Raw genomic sequence first — 16,134 nt, 5'->3', positions numbered from 1 at the left:
ATTTTTAAAAGGTGGCCGCGGTGGCTCAGTCGGTAACGCGTCTGACTAGCATGCTCAAGGTCCCGGGTTCGATCCCCGGCCGGTTCAAATCCGGGAACTTTTCTAACGATGGAAGCGGCCCCGGCGCCCACCCAGTGTCGAATAACATGGGTACCTGGGGGAAACCCTGGGGGGTAAAGGCAGTCAGGGGCGTGACGCTGATCACATCACCCCCACTCACGACCGGATCAAGAAAGTGTGGGGCGTTACCCCCATACCCCCTATACGCCTTCATGGCGTGGTGCTAAGCACAGGGGAACACTTTACCTTTACCTTTTAGATTTTTAAAAATAAATCAGTGAACATCGGTTTTTGATATATTTTTTTAAAAAACACAGGATGAAAAAACTAAGTGTGTGGAAGTGTAAAATCCTCGAAAATTTTTAGTTTGCTGTATTCAGACCATAACAAATGGATGTATAACGTGGAAAAGTGAAATCAGGGAACATAAAATTGGGACTCCACTGTATAAAGGTAAAATCCATGTACCTTGGTGTTGAAAAATAAGTGTCGAAATATGCAGTTTCTTTTCAAACACAAAACTAATTACCTTATTGTGTAGCACACACATAGATGTATTATGTAGAAATATGGAATCCCCTGAGTGTGCCAAACAGAAATGTAATTTATATCTATACGCTGGGAGAAATTAGGCATCGTCGACGTCAACAGTGCTTCACAGATAACGCATCTCATTGCAGTAGCATTGACAGCAGGAGCAAAAAATCAGGCAGAAACCAGAGATGGCTCGGTAGCTCAGTTGGTAGAGCAATGGCACGGTATGCCAAAGATCGACTCCTGGTTGATTGATTAATTTTGATATTGTGGGCTTTTCCACCCATAGGCTATATTTGCCCGTTACGCAATACGGGAATATGTCCAAATAAAACAAAATTTAGTACAGACCTTTCAGAAGAAAAGAAAATATCTCTATTAAAAACTTCATCTTTGAATTTTGCAAACAGTATCACGCTGCAGGCGAGAGTCGAACCCAGGACCCCAAGCATCATAAATTAAAAAGCTAATCACCTCATAAAAAGGGGTCCTGGTGAAGAGCTGGAAAAGAGTTTCTTAAAAGCAAATCTTGCCAGTGGCTTCAGTGGAGTTGGGAAATTCTGCTGATATAGCACTACACCGGAAGAATAGGAAAATAAGTAAATCAGCGTTTTTTCCTCAGAAGCGCCGTTGCCAAAGGACGCGCTCGAGGCAACGGATTTACCGATGGAATGTTCAAATTCCAAATAAATAGTCCCCGTGAGATAAGCTTGTTCTTAGTTGCCTTTAGATTTTCAGTGTATACAGTAATTGCTAGTGAGCTCCAGAGTTGCGCTGAATTGCTATCTATTTTACATCGAATTAAGTCTTAGTAACTGACCTCCTAAATAATCAAAGTCAAAGGAAAAGGAGAGAATTACGTTTAATAAGTGATCATTTAGAAATCGGGATTACGTTAGGGCAGTTTTGGGAGAAACCAAGTTACGCTCCCTAATTGTGTTTTATTACAGTGTAGGACCACATCGAAGTAAGGACCTGCAAGGAAGGAGACGAGAACTTCCAACGGTGCTACAGATAAACGAACAGTTCTAAGTCTTTCCTCACCCTGCCTGTTCAGTCAAGTGAAGTGTTAAATTGAATGTGTGTGTGTGTGTGTGTTCTTATTTCACAGCTTGCTTGTTTGAGTGTTGACGTTGCACTTCAGAGCTGTACCCCCTCTCTCTTACAATGCACCTCTCGCTGCCAAAACTTCGAATATCAGGCTTTTACATAGCCTATCTACGATCCCCTAAATCTATACGACATTGTGTTTAGACGTGGTGGAGGTGCGGGGCAGCATTAGCTGACCTCTCAGCGTACGCACGCTTTAAATGTTTGTTTATACGTTCGCATGTTTTGAGTATTTAGTGTATGGGTTCAGTTGTGTTTATATTTGTTGTATACGCAATTTAACCTTTCTCTTGTTTTGTTTTTAACCTTTTGGTGCCCAAACATCTCGAACGAGATACCCAAAAGTAACCCTCAGGGTACCAAGCATCTCGATCGAGACGCTGTGTCAAGGTCGTAGTTTTTACGTTATAACTTTTCTATTTTTGGCTAGAATATCGATTTTATTTTTTTATATTGTTCCTAATACATGTATTTAACAGAAATTGTTTTTTGCATTTTTTTTTGTCTTCATGAAAATGGAGGGGGAAAGGTGGGAAAAGGTACTTCTCTTTTGCGGCTCTTTTCAACGTCAAATTTTTGCCGACGAAGACCGGCTTTGTTGTTCTGTTGTTACATTGGTCATACGGCAATGATGCAAATATTTTTCTGTTTCTTACATGCGAGCGGTAATTTCTATGTGCATTTTGAACTTTTCATATCCTTTTTTTCGGGGGGGCGGGTGGGAGAAACCCCTTTTTTTTTAAAAAAAAATTCTGGGGATTTCCCCCCTTTCACCCTCCATATGTGCGCCGAATGTGAATAAATTATATATCGTCTGAATCTGTGATTCATTCTGCGTACAACGGTATATCGTTCATATCTCCAGGGCAAATAGTCTCTGAGCTAAAGTTATTTCAAGGTACCGCTGCATTTTGAAGCTTGAATCAGTGGCGTGCCAACAATTCCTTTTGGGGGTATAACTCACATTACATTGGTCATATGATAATAATGCAAATATTTTTGTGTTCCTTACATGTTATCGATCATTTCCATATGCATGTCGATACTGTCATGTACTTTTTGCTTGAGGGGAGGGTGGGGGAACACAATTTTTTTCCCTGAAATTTTGGAATTTTGAGAGTTATACGCCACATATACGCCAAATTTGCAAAAATTTCATAGTCTGAATCTCTGGTTCATTCCGCGTACAACAGTATATCACTAATCTCTCTAGGGAAATTAGCTTCCGATCGACACTTATTTAATTGAAACTCTGCATTTTGCTCAAAATCGGCTCGGTACCCAGAGGCTTACTTGTGAAAAAGGTCTTGGGCGTCAAAAGGTTAATTCAAATATACTGTCTTCTACCCTTGACTGACCAGGCTGTGTTTACTGAGGATTACCGGTATACTGGCAGTAGGTCCAGATGCCCGAGCCTCAGCCTGCAACATTGCAGTCACTGGGGTGTACTACATGGAAGTGAGGTTGACTTTTGGGTGCCAGGAGGTCACCCCTCAAATCCCTTGACTCCTGGTTGAGCCTGCTTATTCTTACTTGTTACTTCTCTAGCACAGAGAATATTGAAAAAGAAGGTAATTTAGATATGAAAACACCATTTAAAATGCCTTACCTGGCATCCAGAAGTTATGAAAGTTTTGGTGATGCTATACTTCAGAGTGGAAGAGCTTGCGCATACACCAAGATCTATAGGTGGTCCACCCTCAATCAAGCAAACTGCTGTTGCTTGCGCAGTCATTTCAGCAACTGCATTGAATGATATGCTGACAAGCTGAGACTCTCCAGGTTCCAAATTTCCAAAAGTAGGAGCTATATCAAATACCTAATAAAAAAGAGCAAATTAAAAAATAATGAATTATTTATTTATAGAGGCACATATTTTTTGTAAATAAAAAAGCAAAATTTCGGTACAAAAACAGAGCTAATTTCGGGTTCAAAAGTGGGTAAATAAAATAAAATTTTGCTGTTATAGTGAAGAAACAGCAGTATATAAAATGACATTTTGGTTTTAAAAATGTTAATATAACCCAAATTTGATTTAAAAACTGCACTTTCTATACAAAATAAACATATCCCTTCTAATAGCACATTTATGTTGTTACCAGAATATTAAGTTTATTCTTGACAAAGGGGTCCATTTTTGCTTCTCAAATATTTTCAGCAGAATTAATCAATTTTCCGTGAATTGCGTAACTTCAGAAAGTGTCGTGTCGGTAAATAAACTCTAAATTTAGTGTTTAAGAGTCTATTTCGCATTTTGCAGTTCATTTTGCATTATTTCGTGACAAAACAGGGTAGTAAAATGCACCTCACAACTTTCAGAATAATGAAAAATTAACATTACAATGTGTTATTTCACATTTCGAGTTTTCGTCAAAAATGAAATATGCATGCCTCTATTCATTTATCATATTATAAGGCTCGTATCAGTTCACTAGCTTTGCTGAACCAATATTTTCAAAAGTAGCTTCCCCCCTTCTGTCTTATATTCTTTTATGACAATCTAAAGATGGAATATACTGTAATGTCAGGGTCTGCCAGACCCTGGTGTACAAACCATGTAACAAAAATATATATCTACAGACGAAGGGTTAATTTGGCTTAAAAACTTATTTCTCCTCCAGCCTTAGTCCAATTCAAACTCCCAGCTACCGTTCCTGAGATGCATTCCTAGTCAGTCCATCACAGGTTGACATCTCTGTAACCCTCAGAAAGAGGGTTACCATGGGGATACCAAGTATCATGTGAAATTAGCATGTTTACTAAAGTAGCATTTCTTCAATAATACTTATAAAGAGACCAATATGATATCATCCTTGCACATTTAATTGATTTTCAATTATTATAAATAATCTTAAATGACAGAACAGATGTGGCACTACACCTTAGAATGCCTGCACAATACATCCTTATATGAACTAATCTTAGTAGCATTATCATGCACTATCACCATTTTCCTGATCCCAATAGAGCAAAATGTTATAGAATTTTCAGATTTAACACTTCCCGCATTATAAGTTCCTTCTCTACACATGGCCACGTTTAAGGCAGATGCCCCTCCACCCTTCCAGAAACTTCTGGCATGTTGAATTAATGCAAGTTCACAAACTAAAATCAGTAACTCATTTTCCATTACTTATTCAAAGCTTTATAAAAATACAACACATAGATAATGCTGAGAGAACCCGTTCTTGGACAACTGAGATAGAATGTTCAAACATTTGGATTTCCTGCAAATCATGCAAAACAGGTATTATTCTTTAAATCACAGCCCACCTGCAACTCCCTCCACTTTCATTTCTGGCCTCTCTCTTTCCAGCCTTGTTTCTTGTTCAGATTGAAAATTCCCCTATTGATTGCCTTAAATTCCCTTTCCGACTTCTAAATTTATTGTGTTGTTGAGTAAGGTTTTAATCCCCCTTGTCAAAGGTTCAAACCTGGGACTTCTGTGTTCATAGTGCATTATGCCCCCCCTCCTCCTCCCCCCCCAAAGCACTTGGTGTAATATATTAGGGATGGGACAGATTAATCGGTACTCTATCGGTATTGGCCAATCGGTAAAATTACAGATTATTTTATCGATCCGATATATCAATAAATATCTGATAATTTAGTGCAAAATTCTGCCATTTTGTTGTACTTTTTATGGATAATCTCCATGCCCTACTTTGTAAAAAAGTAAATGTCTAAATATGCAATTTCTTTTGCACTGCAGTCACCTTGAAACACACATTTATTAAGGAGATCAATGAACCTTTCAGGTTCTTCAAGGACCATTTGTAATTTTATATCGGATCGGTAGAATATCGGTTATCGGTATTGGTAAATTTTATATCGGTACTTTATCGGTATAGGCCAAAATTTCATATCGGCCCATCCCTATAATATATAGATTTAACCTGTATTTGCCCCCATAAAATGAATGCTTGTATAAAGCATAGTGATTGTACATTATACGAGACCAACTAAGAATGACCCCCCCCCCCCTAAATATTTTCTCTGTCTACAGACTACTGGTAACAAAATCAAGATTTCAAGGATTCCACAATGGTCTTGATGTTATTTCAACCATTGTTACTTCTAATAGCTTAAGCAAAGAACACAACAACTAACCCTTGCTATTAAATGTTCTGGTACTTTTTTTAGAGGCAATCTTTCAAAAGCATCAAGGAAAGACTTTGTAGGTTTGAAAGAAGTTACAAGAGGAATCAGCCTTTTGCGCACATCATGGGGCGTTATTCTTCCCAGTATGCTACTCAGACTTAACATCACCGGCAGTGATTCATCAGAGAACCTTCCAGTTCGGTCAGCACATTGAAGAGTCTTTGAGCGGTGATGATCCTGTGATGACAAAGTTGATTTCCTTGTGAACGTGCTCACATTATCAGCTTCAGTGTGCTTTATCATTGACTTTGCTTCCGATTTGGCATCTGCCTTTGCATCTGATTTGGCATCTGCCTTTGCATCTGATTTGGCATCTGCCTTTGCATCTGATTTGGCATCTGCCTTTGCATCCGATTTGGCATCTGCCTTTGCATCTACTGGTTGCTTCAGACTCTGGACCTCATTTGACAAATTATCTCCAAGTTCAGTGGCCTGAAGTGACCCTTTTGTTTCCCTTTCAAGTTCTAGTTCTGCGCTAATTGTCTCATTATAAAACAGGTCTTCAGTTTGTAGGGCTTCCTTCTCTATCTGCAAATGCACAAAATAACTAATAAGTTCCAATAATAATAATAAGCTGCTAGCTAACTAAATGATAAACTAAATGCAACATATGCTTCCATTTAAACGATTTAATTGTTTCCAGAAATTGATACAAATTGCTATTTTTAAGCTACTATTTAACTTTTATAACATACAGGCATACTGTAATGTTGAATCAGTGTCTTTCGAAGTATTCACAAGCGATTCATACTAGGACTATGCTAATATCACTCGGGGCTGATAGCAATGTCCATACTCTTACCAATTCTGATAGTAACACTTGAACTTGTTACGTATGGCACAGAGAAAATGCAAGTAAAATTCCAGGTGATTTTTTTTTAAATTCAAGGGATATAATGATACAATTGTTATAATAAAAAATAATTTCTGTTAACGTTTATACTAAACATTTACAAATACATGTACAGTGAAACCTCGACTTTACATTTTTCAGAGGACCAAGCTGAAAAGACTTAAAATGCACAAAATGTAAAATCGAGGAAAATTTTCTAACATTTTGCTATGTTAGGACCATCAAAATTGAATGTATAATCCAGGAAAATGTAAAATCTGGGTTCCACCGTGGTTTCTTCCTTACATACATTGCTAAGTATGTAATTCCTTTATGGATTCATCTTTAAACCTCAAAAGGGGTAATCATCCTCCCTGCCTGAAATCTATAATTAATTAGTTATTCCCAAGACATCCAAGTAATAATAAATCATTAATTAATAAAAGAGTAAACAACTGATCATCCCCCTTTCTTATCATCTGAAATGAAATTACCACTCCCCTTGACTAGATCTTGATATATTAATAAAAGCCTGAAGTAATTCACAAGCATCCATGTTACTGCATACACAGACAGACAGTCTTTTACACATTATTAATATTGTATAAACCCTTTATGAAGCTACAGGGTGACAGATAAAAAACAAAAGTCTATCCAAGAGCATGCAAAAATGCATTTAGAATTTAAAAAATCATTATTTTAATGTCTACGACAAAAATTTGCACAGAATTCCCAGTGCAAAAAAATCAAGCATAGTTCTCAGAAAACAAGGAATTCCTGGTCAGTAGACAATCTGCATACCATATCAATTTATCCAAGTTTTAATCTCAAATTTTGAATTTTGCATGATGATTTCCAGGATATATAAACTCTGCTGCAGAAGCATCAAATGGCATTATTTTGACACCGCAAGATATCAAAACTCCAGAAAAATATCCGCTAGTATCAGCAATTATTTCCAATTGATACTATCTAATACATACACTTAAACACTTAAGTGTTCAGTGTGGTGTTCAGCATACCCTACAAAATACCAATATAAAGCCTGTTCAGAGAAAGAGCAAACTTGAAAATTCAATTTTTGTCTTTCCCGTCGAAAGCCAGGGAAGGTCACATGAACTGCTGAACCAATTGGCTTGATCCAGTTGCCACGGTGAGAGAAAATTCTCTTGGTATTCTGCATGCCAAATCTTTTGTTTCGAGTCATTTTCAAAACAGGTGGCACCCGTAACAAGGTCAAGCATGGCAAAGCCTAATAGTTGTCGCTGTGTAGCAACCAAATAGGTCTCCGATTCACTGCCTCTCCCTGAAATATGAGTGAAAGCTTGTTGTTGTCAGGAAAAGGTGTCCCATATGACTGGACAAAAGTCAGGCATGTTGCAACACCGCTTCCCCCTCCCCCTTTGAACTGGAGGCAGAAAGTCTGGGTTTCCTCCAGTTCATTCTTTGGCCAGTTGGGCTTTAGTCAAACTTACAGTATGCAAGTCAAGACTGAATCTTTTTTACAATAAAAACATCAAGAAATGAATTTTACACTAAGATATTTAGTTTCAAACAAGAAATATAAATTCGAAATTACCTCATCTTCCTCTCCAAAATAGTTAATTTCTATGGAAGGTTCTACCCAGAACCATTCATAATAAACTGGAAGTGGAGTTGGATTAGATAGAAGTACATATTCATCAGCATCGCCTCCAACATGAAGACATGGAAATTTCACAACATTTGGTTCCACTGTTAAATTAGGAAAGTTCACTTCAGCTCTTAAACCAATTGCTTGCTGCAATTAGAAAAATAAAAACCACACAATATAATTCCATGATATATGAGATTGACCCTGCAATATTAATCAGGGTGTCTACAATTTTGTAAAAACAAAATATCCCGACTTTTCTAGGTTTTCCAGATGGAGAACCAAAATTTGCAGACCAAGTCATTAGGGAAATTCATGTATTTACACACGTGTGTAAGAAAGTCGTTGCATTTTAGCTAAACAACATGCTTAGGCTTTAACGAAGTTAAATGTAATAACGAGACTGGAAAATGAATAGAAATTGACTCTTGGATATGGGCATCAGGGGTGACTTTCTTATGTAATACTTGCCACGTATTGACTGAAGGTAAACAAAGATTTCTTAAATAAAAAATAACAATTATAGCATAAATAAAACATAAATATTGTAAAACTTTAGTAATATAAGTATTAAACCTAATACAGTGGAACCCCAATTTTACGTTTCCAGATGTTACATTTTCTTGCATTATACATTCAATCTTGATAGTCCCGACACAGTAAAATACTATAAAATTATAAAATTTTCCTCGATTTTACATTTTCTTGCATTTTAAGTTCTTTCAACTTAGTCCCCGGAAGAACGTAAAATCGAGGTTCCACTGTATCAACGAAACACAACTCAATAATTGCAACAAGAAAGAGGTAATAGACCCTTAGTGTAGTAGACTTCTACTTCAAAACATGAGTGCTTTTCCTAGAGTATTTAATATGTAATTTCACCTACTTGAAATACTCTGTACATCAAACTGAAGCATAGTTTGTCCACAACAAATTAAAAATTTCTTGCTTGTCATTTTTTCTTTGTTCAAAAACCTACTTTTAGTGAGTGCACTATCATAAAAATGTTAATCTTCCCAGGAACACAGTAAATTTATCTGACATTTCCATGACTTTTCCACGAAAAGTAATTTACCTTTTCCAGGCTTTCCAGACTGGTACACACCAGGTTAATTATACCCTAAGTCCTCTAAGTATCACCAGTTCGGCATCTTTGACATAACCCCAGAGGAAGCCGACCGGAACCGTATCTGGTTGCGAGCCACCACCTGTTTTTCGGCAAAGCGATGTTGCCACTTTTACGTGCAGTGTTTAGACATCCATTCATTCACTGCGACGTTTACTCCCATGGTCTTTATATTGTATTAAAAAAATTGCACAGTACAATAACACAACTTAGCAAAGATAAAGAATCGCAACCTCGCGTTCAAAAATCTCTAAAGAAACTGAATTAGCAACATCTCATTTAGTCCACGTGGAGTTGACGAGAGCTGTCATTTTTTGGACGGACACTATTGGTGGAAAAGGTTTCAGGGGAGGATTTACTGGACTCCACGTGGACCTGACATATGGTTGTAAGGGGGAAAACTGATCTTTCGGAACTTTCTTTGAAGTAAAGTGAGGTTTCTTTGGGGACGAGCGCTATACAGCATCTCTCAAAAGGTAAAAGAAAAGTTTCAAGCATATAATTGTGAATCCCTGATTGAGCTGGCCATAACTTCACATAACTTCATGTAGCTAGCTTAGTTCAATTTTAAATTGCTGAGAAATGTAGAAATTTTGATATTTGTATTCTCTGCTATAAATATAAAGTTATGAAATCAAATTTTAGATTTTATTTGTTATAACAGCAAAATGCAATTTTTATATGTAAATTATGAGTTCCCAAAATTTAGATTTTGTACTCGGCGCATATATATCTCTCTAAACAGTATCTAATGTAAGAGTTGCATAACGATGCAGCACTAAAAATAGTTACACAGTACAGTTGTAACACAAGAATCTAAAGGGATTGTAGAAACAACAATGAGGCTAAGTTAGGTAATGAAGATATTAAGTTTCAACAAGATGTCAACTGACAGCAAAATATTTCACTCCACTAACAAATATCACCAAAAAGATATTATAGTCAATCCCAGTAGTAGTTTGCATTCCTTACAGCAATGGTTACAACTTAATTTCTCAGGTTACACACAATATTTCATGGCTAATCAAAAGAGAGAGGGTGGGAGAGAGAGAATGAGCATATATATGTATGTATGTATGTGCGTGTGCGTGTGTGAACTAGGCAACTAGGATAAAACATTGCCTTTAAGGAATGACTAAATTATAGCAGAACATAATTAGGCAGCCTTTTAAGAAAATATAACAGGAAAAATGCTTTTCTAAATATTTCAGTCAACTTGTAAGCAAAAGGGTTGCAAGCTGTTTATAATAGGAAAACATTCAGTGCTTTGGGTCCAGTCCTGATTAGCTTATCTAAACATAAAAAGTGGACTTTAGAACACACTTTGCAGAAGATTTCAGACCGAAGTGACAAGTGACACACGATACATGCTGCTTGGAAAATGGCAAATCAGTGACATTTCACACCATAATAGCATGACAGGCCACACAAACCTGCGTTCGAATGGTGAAACCCTCAAGCAAGACGTGCTGCCTGTCACTAGTCTCTTCGGTGTGAATTCTCCCTGCTACTTACTGCAGTCTTACCTTAACTGGATGACCTTCATACGAAACCATTAGTTTGCCTTGGTCAACTCTCGACCATGTATCAGGTAACCACAGTGGATCATAGTAAACCCTAATGTCAGTACTTTCTTCTTCTTCTAGCCTCGTTGTCCTGCGCTCCAACAGATCCTCCCCTTCAATTAGCGAGAATGGGTAATCGATTTTCATACGCATGTTAATTGGCAAGCATGATACGTTAGTTGCTTCAACAGATTCTGAAATTAAAGTTAAAAGTATAGCATATGTTTCATTCCTGTCAATCTGATATAAATTTACAAATGTTAAAAAAGAACATGAATTGTTCTTTAACATCTTCATTTCATGCATAGAATCAGATGAACACAAGTTTTGCCTTAGAGAAACTATGTATTTTGACAAGTACTTCACAAAAATAAAAACACAATGGCAGAATTTTGCTGTAAATTAGAGGGTACTGAATCATTAAAATTATTGGCAATTCTACATGATAAAACAAATATGTCTATATTGGCCAATAGCGATAAAATACCAAATAATATTTATTTTAAGTTGTTGATCTAGAACAAAAAATTGATGAAACAGAAGAATTTTTTTTTTAGAATTGATTTTCTGCCACATTTGGCTAAGTGGGGCGATAATGAATGGTGGTTAGATGAAATTGATGAAGGGATAGTCACAAAGAAACAAACATCCTTGTCCATGCCATGACTTACACCTGAGACTTAGTGGTGAGTCGTGAGTCCAGCATTCAACACACTTGGCCATCAGGATGAAAATATGAAAGAGAGACAATCACAAAAAAATATTTGTGCTTTACCTGGGATTCGAACCAATCCTCCCCCTTCCTTCAAATTGTAAAGTGACATGAAAGCAACTACATTACAGAGGTCACAAAATTATACGAGTGACTAGCTGTTTTAACAAAGTTTTGATGTTGTACCTGCTGTCATTCTCTATTGAACAGAACAGGGTCAGAAGAAATACTAGTACAGTAGAATAGGCAAGACAAGAAACTCCTCGCGGCCTCATGCCCAAGCCATACGTAGGGGAGGGATGCACAGAAGCAGGGTTGGCAGTGCATATGGGCCAAACTGTCTACGCAGAATGAGAACACAAGAAAAGTAAGCAAGAAATTGAAGTTCATAAAAAAAATAGGTTTTTACAGTAAAAAAATACACAAGTGAGCTGTTAAGATAGTGAATTAAGATAGAGCATACCTGCGCTATAAAGTATAGTTGCTATTGGTTATGTCTTCCATGCCACTCATTTCATCCTCGTTGATGGGACAATCTTCCAAGGAGCTATCATCTTCCAAGGGACTATCAACGTCAGAATCATTGTCGTCGGCAATATTGATAATAATGAGTCTCTCTGTTGCACTATTGATTAACGGTTCTGCCTCGAGATATTCAACCTCAATTTTTTTAACGTGATTTGACACTTTTTCCACGCTGAAAGTGGTAACGTGGCTACAAATTCTGTGCACAAATGAGTAGCTGATTCCACAGTAAACTTCACGTTATTTTTCGAAATTTATTGTTTCATGTCTGCCCGTAGTTCTATCGGGTTAAGATCTGGGTGGTACGTACAACGGAATGACCGTGTTCTGCTAAGATGAAATCAATTTTGAACATCTTCAAACGGGGTTTGTTAACCTTTAAACCGCCCTTGTCACATATGTGTGTCACACAAAATAAGGCTCTTGTCGCCGTTGTCACATATGTGTGTCAAGACAAATTAGGAAAAATTCTCACGCTACTGGCACCTTGATACTTTTATATTGTGGTGGAAACACTAACATGCTTTCTGGGAAAAGCTTTAGTCAAGGTTGGAGCATTTTTCTCCCCTTTCAACATGCCCAGGTCACGTGTTGAGTCCTTGTTAACCTTGTTTTTTCGAGCTGTGCATGCAGACTTCAACATATCAGCTCATATTACATTTTGTGTGTCAGCTAGGAACACGAAACAACTTTCATTTCAATATGAAAGGTTTATTCCTTTAAAATAAAGCTAAAGTTTGCGTCCTTTTCCAATAGGAGTGGGGAAAGATGGGGTGAAGTCCAGATTTTTATTATTTTTTCATGGAAATTTGGGGACACGGCCCACATTACCCCGTCTTTTCACTTTGGCATTCTGAATTGTACACAGTTGCATGCCCTGGTGTCTTAGCTTGAAAACAAAACTTACCCGAATCACATTGGTCCAATAGTCTACAAGTTATAACGTTTTTCAGAAATAAGTGTACAAATTTAAAATTCACGAGGAAAAGCCTCGGCGAAACAGGGGTTACTTCCGTAAAACCCGCCTGGCAGTTTAAAGGTTAAGTTTCACCAATGAATACAATTCTGGTTTAAACATGTGTGCATCAAAGCGGATGTTGCTTTGAACGAACCACTGAATCATAGTATCTTTTCGGGAGGAGGAAGAAGGTGCAGGAAGTCGATCACGTTGTTTCTTCGTGCTCACACAACATTTATGACGTTCGGTAACCCTGCCTGTGTGCACAATAAGGGAAGTTCGCGCATGCGCTTTCCACATTTCCAACCCAGCACACCGGTGGGAAAGTTTCTTGTCTCAATTCGCAGAAAATGAATTACACTACATGGAGCCGCCATGCTGTGAAACATCAAAGTCCCATTTTGTTTGGGGGTTTCCTGTACCTTTTAATAAACTGGGCATATTTGAAATTACTCTAAATCTCATCGAGTTAAAACTCACTTGCTTTAAAATCAATTCTGTGTTGTTATGCCTTGTCATACACAACATAAAACAATAGCAAAATTGGAAATTATGTATTATTAATCACACATAAATATATTATGAATATTAATACTTTGAGTGCAGATTTAAAAAGTTATTTTGTAGAAACATTGCATAAAGTATCCAGAGTTAGTTATGGCAAATGTGGATACACTGTAATTTCATATTTTACTGAAAAAAGTTGGATTTGGGATCCTTGATGAAGAATTCCAAATTTTGGTGCAATAAGCTTATGAGTATGAGAGAATTCTCACAAAACATTTTACATCATACCTTCTTCAGAAGATGGTTCTTCCTCAGGTCCTATATCTATTCGAAAATACACCTCACTGTCTGAGAATTGAACAACAGGCTCCACAAATTCTAATTTTATCAAACTCTCTATGATCAATTCCTTCTTTCCACTGTGGTTTATACATGCATGGCAGAAATGATGTTCTTCAACTGCACCAACACTGCAATTAAATTAGATAATTATCCCAAGTAAACAGAACTGTTGGACAGACTATAGATTTTATGTATAGAAAAGGTTGCATTTGAATTGGTTGGTGAGACTGATGTTGATCGTATGTTGTGCCAACATTTGTTTCCAAAATTTACCCAAGCATGCCCAACCTTGATAAAGTGAGTCAAAACTAGTTTTCAAAAATACTTTCTCCTGTTGAGATTACATTCAAAAGATTGCCGATTTATTTGTAATAATTTCAGTAATGGCACACTATCCAAATGTAATATTTTGTAAATGAAAGTGGAAGCTATTCATAACTCATAGTGGCTGACCAATCTCTTAGACATGGTGTTTAAGTGTTGTAAATTTCTTACAGTTTAAAAATAAATGTTTCATGCTCATTAGCATGATTTCTTGAACCATATGATGTGAATAGAGCTAAAAGTTGTGTCTAAGATATGCTAGCAGGAGGCAGGTTTAGCAACATAATGTGAACCTGATCTTGTGGTACCGGAATTGAGAATGATGGAAAAAATTTCACTGATATTTGAGCTTTAAATCTTGGCTAAATTTTATTGTATGTACAGGGGATGGACAAAAATATGGAAACACCTGCAGAAATGCACATTACCTTTATTAATATCGAGTAGGACCACCTTTGGCACGCAGAACGGCCTGCAGTCGACGTGGAATGGACAAATACAGGTCGCGTATGGTTGTCAAAGGGATGTTGTACCATTCTTCCTCCAAAGCAGCTGCAAGTTGTTGTAGAGACGATGGTGGTGCGTAACGGGCTCGCACCTTGGTCTCCAAAACTGACCACAGGGGCTCAATAATATTGAGGTCTTTCGATTGTGGAGGCTATGGCAGATGTGACACTTCATCTTCGTGCCCATCAAACCAGTCCTGGACGATGTGAGCTGTATGAACAGGGGCTCTGTCATCTTGAAACACGGCATCACCCTCTGGGAACAAAGTTTGCACCATGGGATGCAGCTGGTCACTCAAAATGGTTACGTAGTCCCTGCCAGTGACATGTCCATGCAAGGTGATGATGGGTCCGGCAGAATACCAGGAGATGGCTGCCCAAATCATCACTGAACCACCGCCATGCTTCACTCTCGGTAACAGACAGTCTGTATCGTACGCTTGTGCTGGCGTTCTCCACACGTACACTCAGACAGCAGTTGGAAACAATGTAAAGGATGACTCATCCGACCAGATTACAGTCTTCCACTGCTCCATTGTCCAGTTTTTATGGGTGTTGCACCACTGTCTCTGTCTAGCAGCATGGTCAACATTCACGAGTGGTTTGGGAATTGCAGATCTGCCATGAATACCCTGCTTGTGGAGTTCTCTTCTGACTGTTTTGACGCTATAAGGGTTTGTAAGCACTGTATTCAGCTCAGCAGTGGCTTTTGGAGCCATGGTGATCTTCCGCTTGGTCACAATCCTACCCAATGTGCGTCTGTCTCTGTCACGCAACACACACTTGTGTCCACGCTGGTGCTTCGCTGATGCGGTTTTTCCGGAAGTCTCGTAGGCAGTCATGATCTTCGAGACTGTGCCTCTTGATACACCAAACATTTCCGCTACTTTCGTCACTGAAGCTCCCACCATACGTGCACCTACAATTTGCCCTCTTTGAAACTCTGTCAGCTCAAACATGATTCACGATAACCTGCACGGACCGGTCGCTGAACTGTAACTGACCTATTGCATTTGCATTTGCAAAGCACAGGGAACACATTTTTTTTTTTCCTCGATTAACTCCAATGAGGAGAATGAAAGATGAATTTTATTAAATACAGGAAGACTCCATTTCATGGAGAACCTCATTTTTTCTTATTGTAAATTGTTCTTGTGCCTTTGTAGCTAGGCTAATAGTAATGAGGATGAATGATGAAATTCATGAAGAGGCACTTGCAAAGGATCACTCATGCACAGG

At 37.8% G+C, this 16,134-nt stretch overlaps 1 protein-coding gene across 1 annotated transcript in view; it reads right to left on the bottom strand.

Moving 5' to 3' along the window:
* Nucleotides 1-16,134, bottom strand: part of LOC146001338 (hydrocephalus-inducing protein homolog) — a 230,199-nt gene that overhangs the window by 159,603 nt on the left and 54,462 nt on the right. The window contains exons 19-23 of the mRNA XM_083138652.1: nucleotides 14,012-14,193; nucleotides 10,983-11,215; nucleotides 8,277-8,477; nucleotides 5,815-6,393; nucleotides 3,314-3,523 (exon numbers count right to left, since the gene is read on the bottom strand). Coding sequence (XP_082994778.1) covers nucleotides 3,314-3,523; nucleotides 5,815-6,393; nucleotides 8,277-8,477; nucleotides 10,983-11,215; nucleotides 14,012-14,193 — 1,405 coding nt within the window. The remainder of the gene's footprint in view (nucleotides 1-3,313; nucleotides 3,524-5,814; nucleotides 6,394-8,276; nucleotides 8,478-10,982; nucleotides 11,216-14,011; nucleotides 14,194-16,134) is intronic.

Source organism: Lepisma saccharinum, chromosome 17 (assembly GCF_977018435.1).
Source record: "Lepisma saccharinum chromosome 17, izLepSacc3.1, whole genome shotgun sequence".
In the NCBI taxonomy this organism is placed as follows: Eukaryota; Metazoa; Arthropoda; class Insecta; order Zygentoma; family Lepismatidae; genus Lepisma; species Lepisma saccharinum.
The sequence above is the reverse complement of the archived record's forward strand: the minus strand, read 5'-3'. Positions and strand labels throughout refer to the sequence as shown.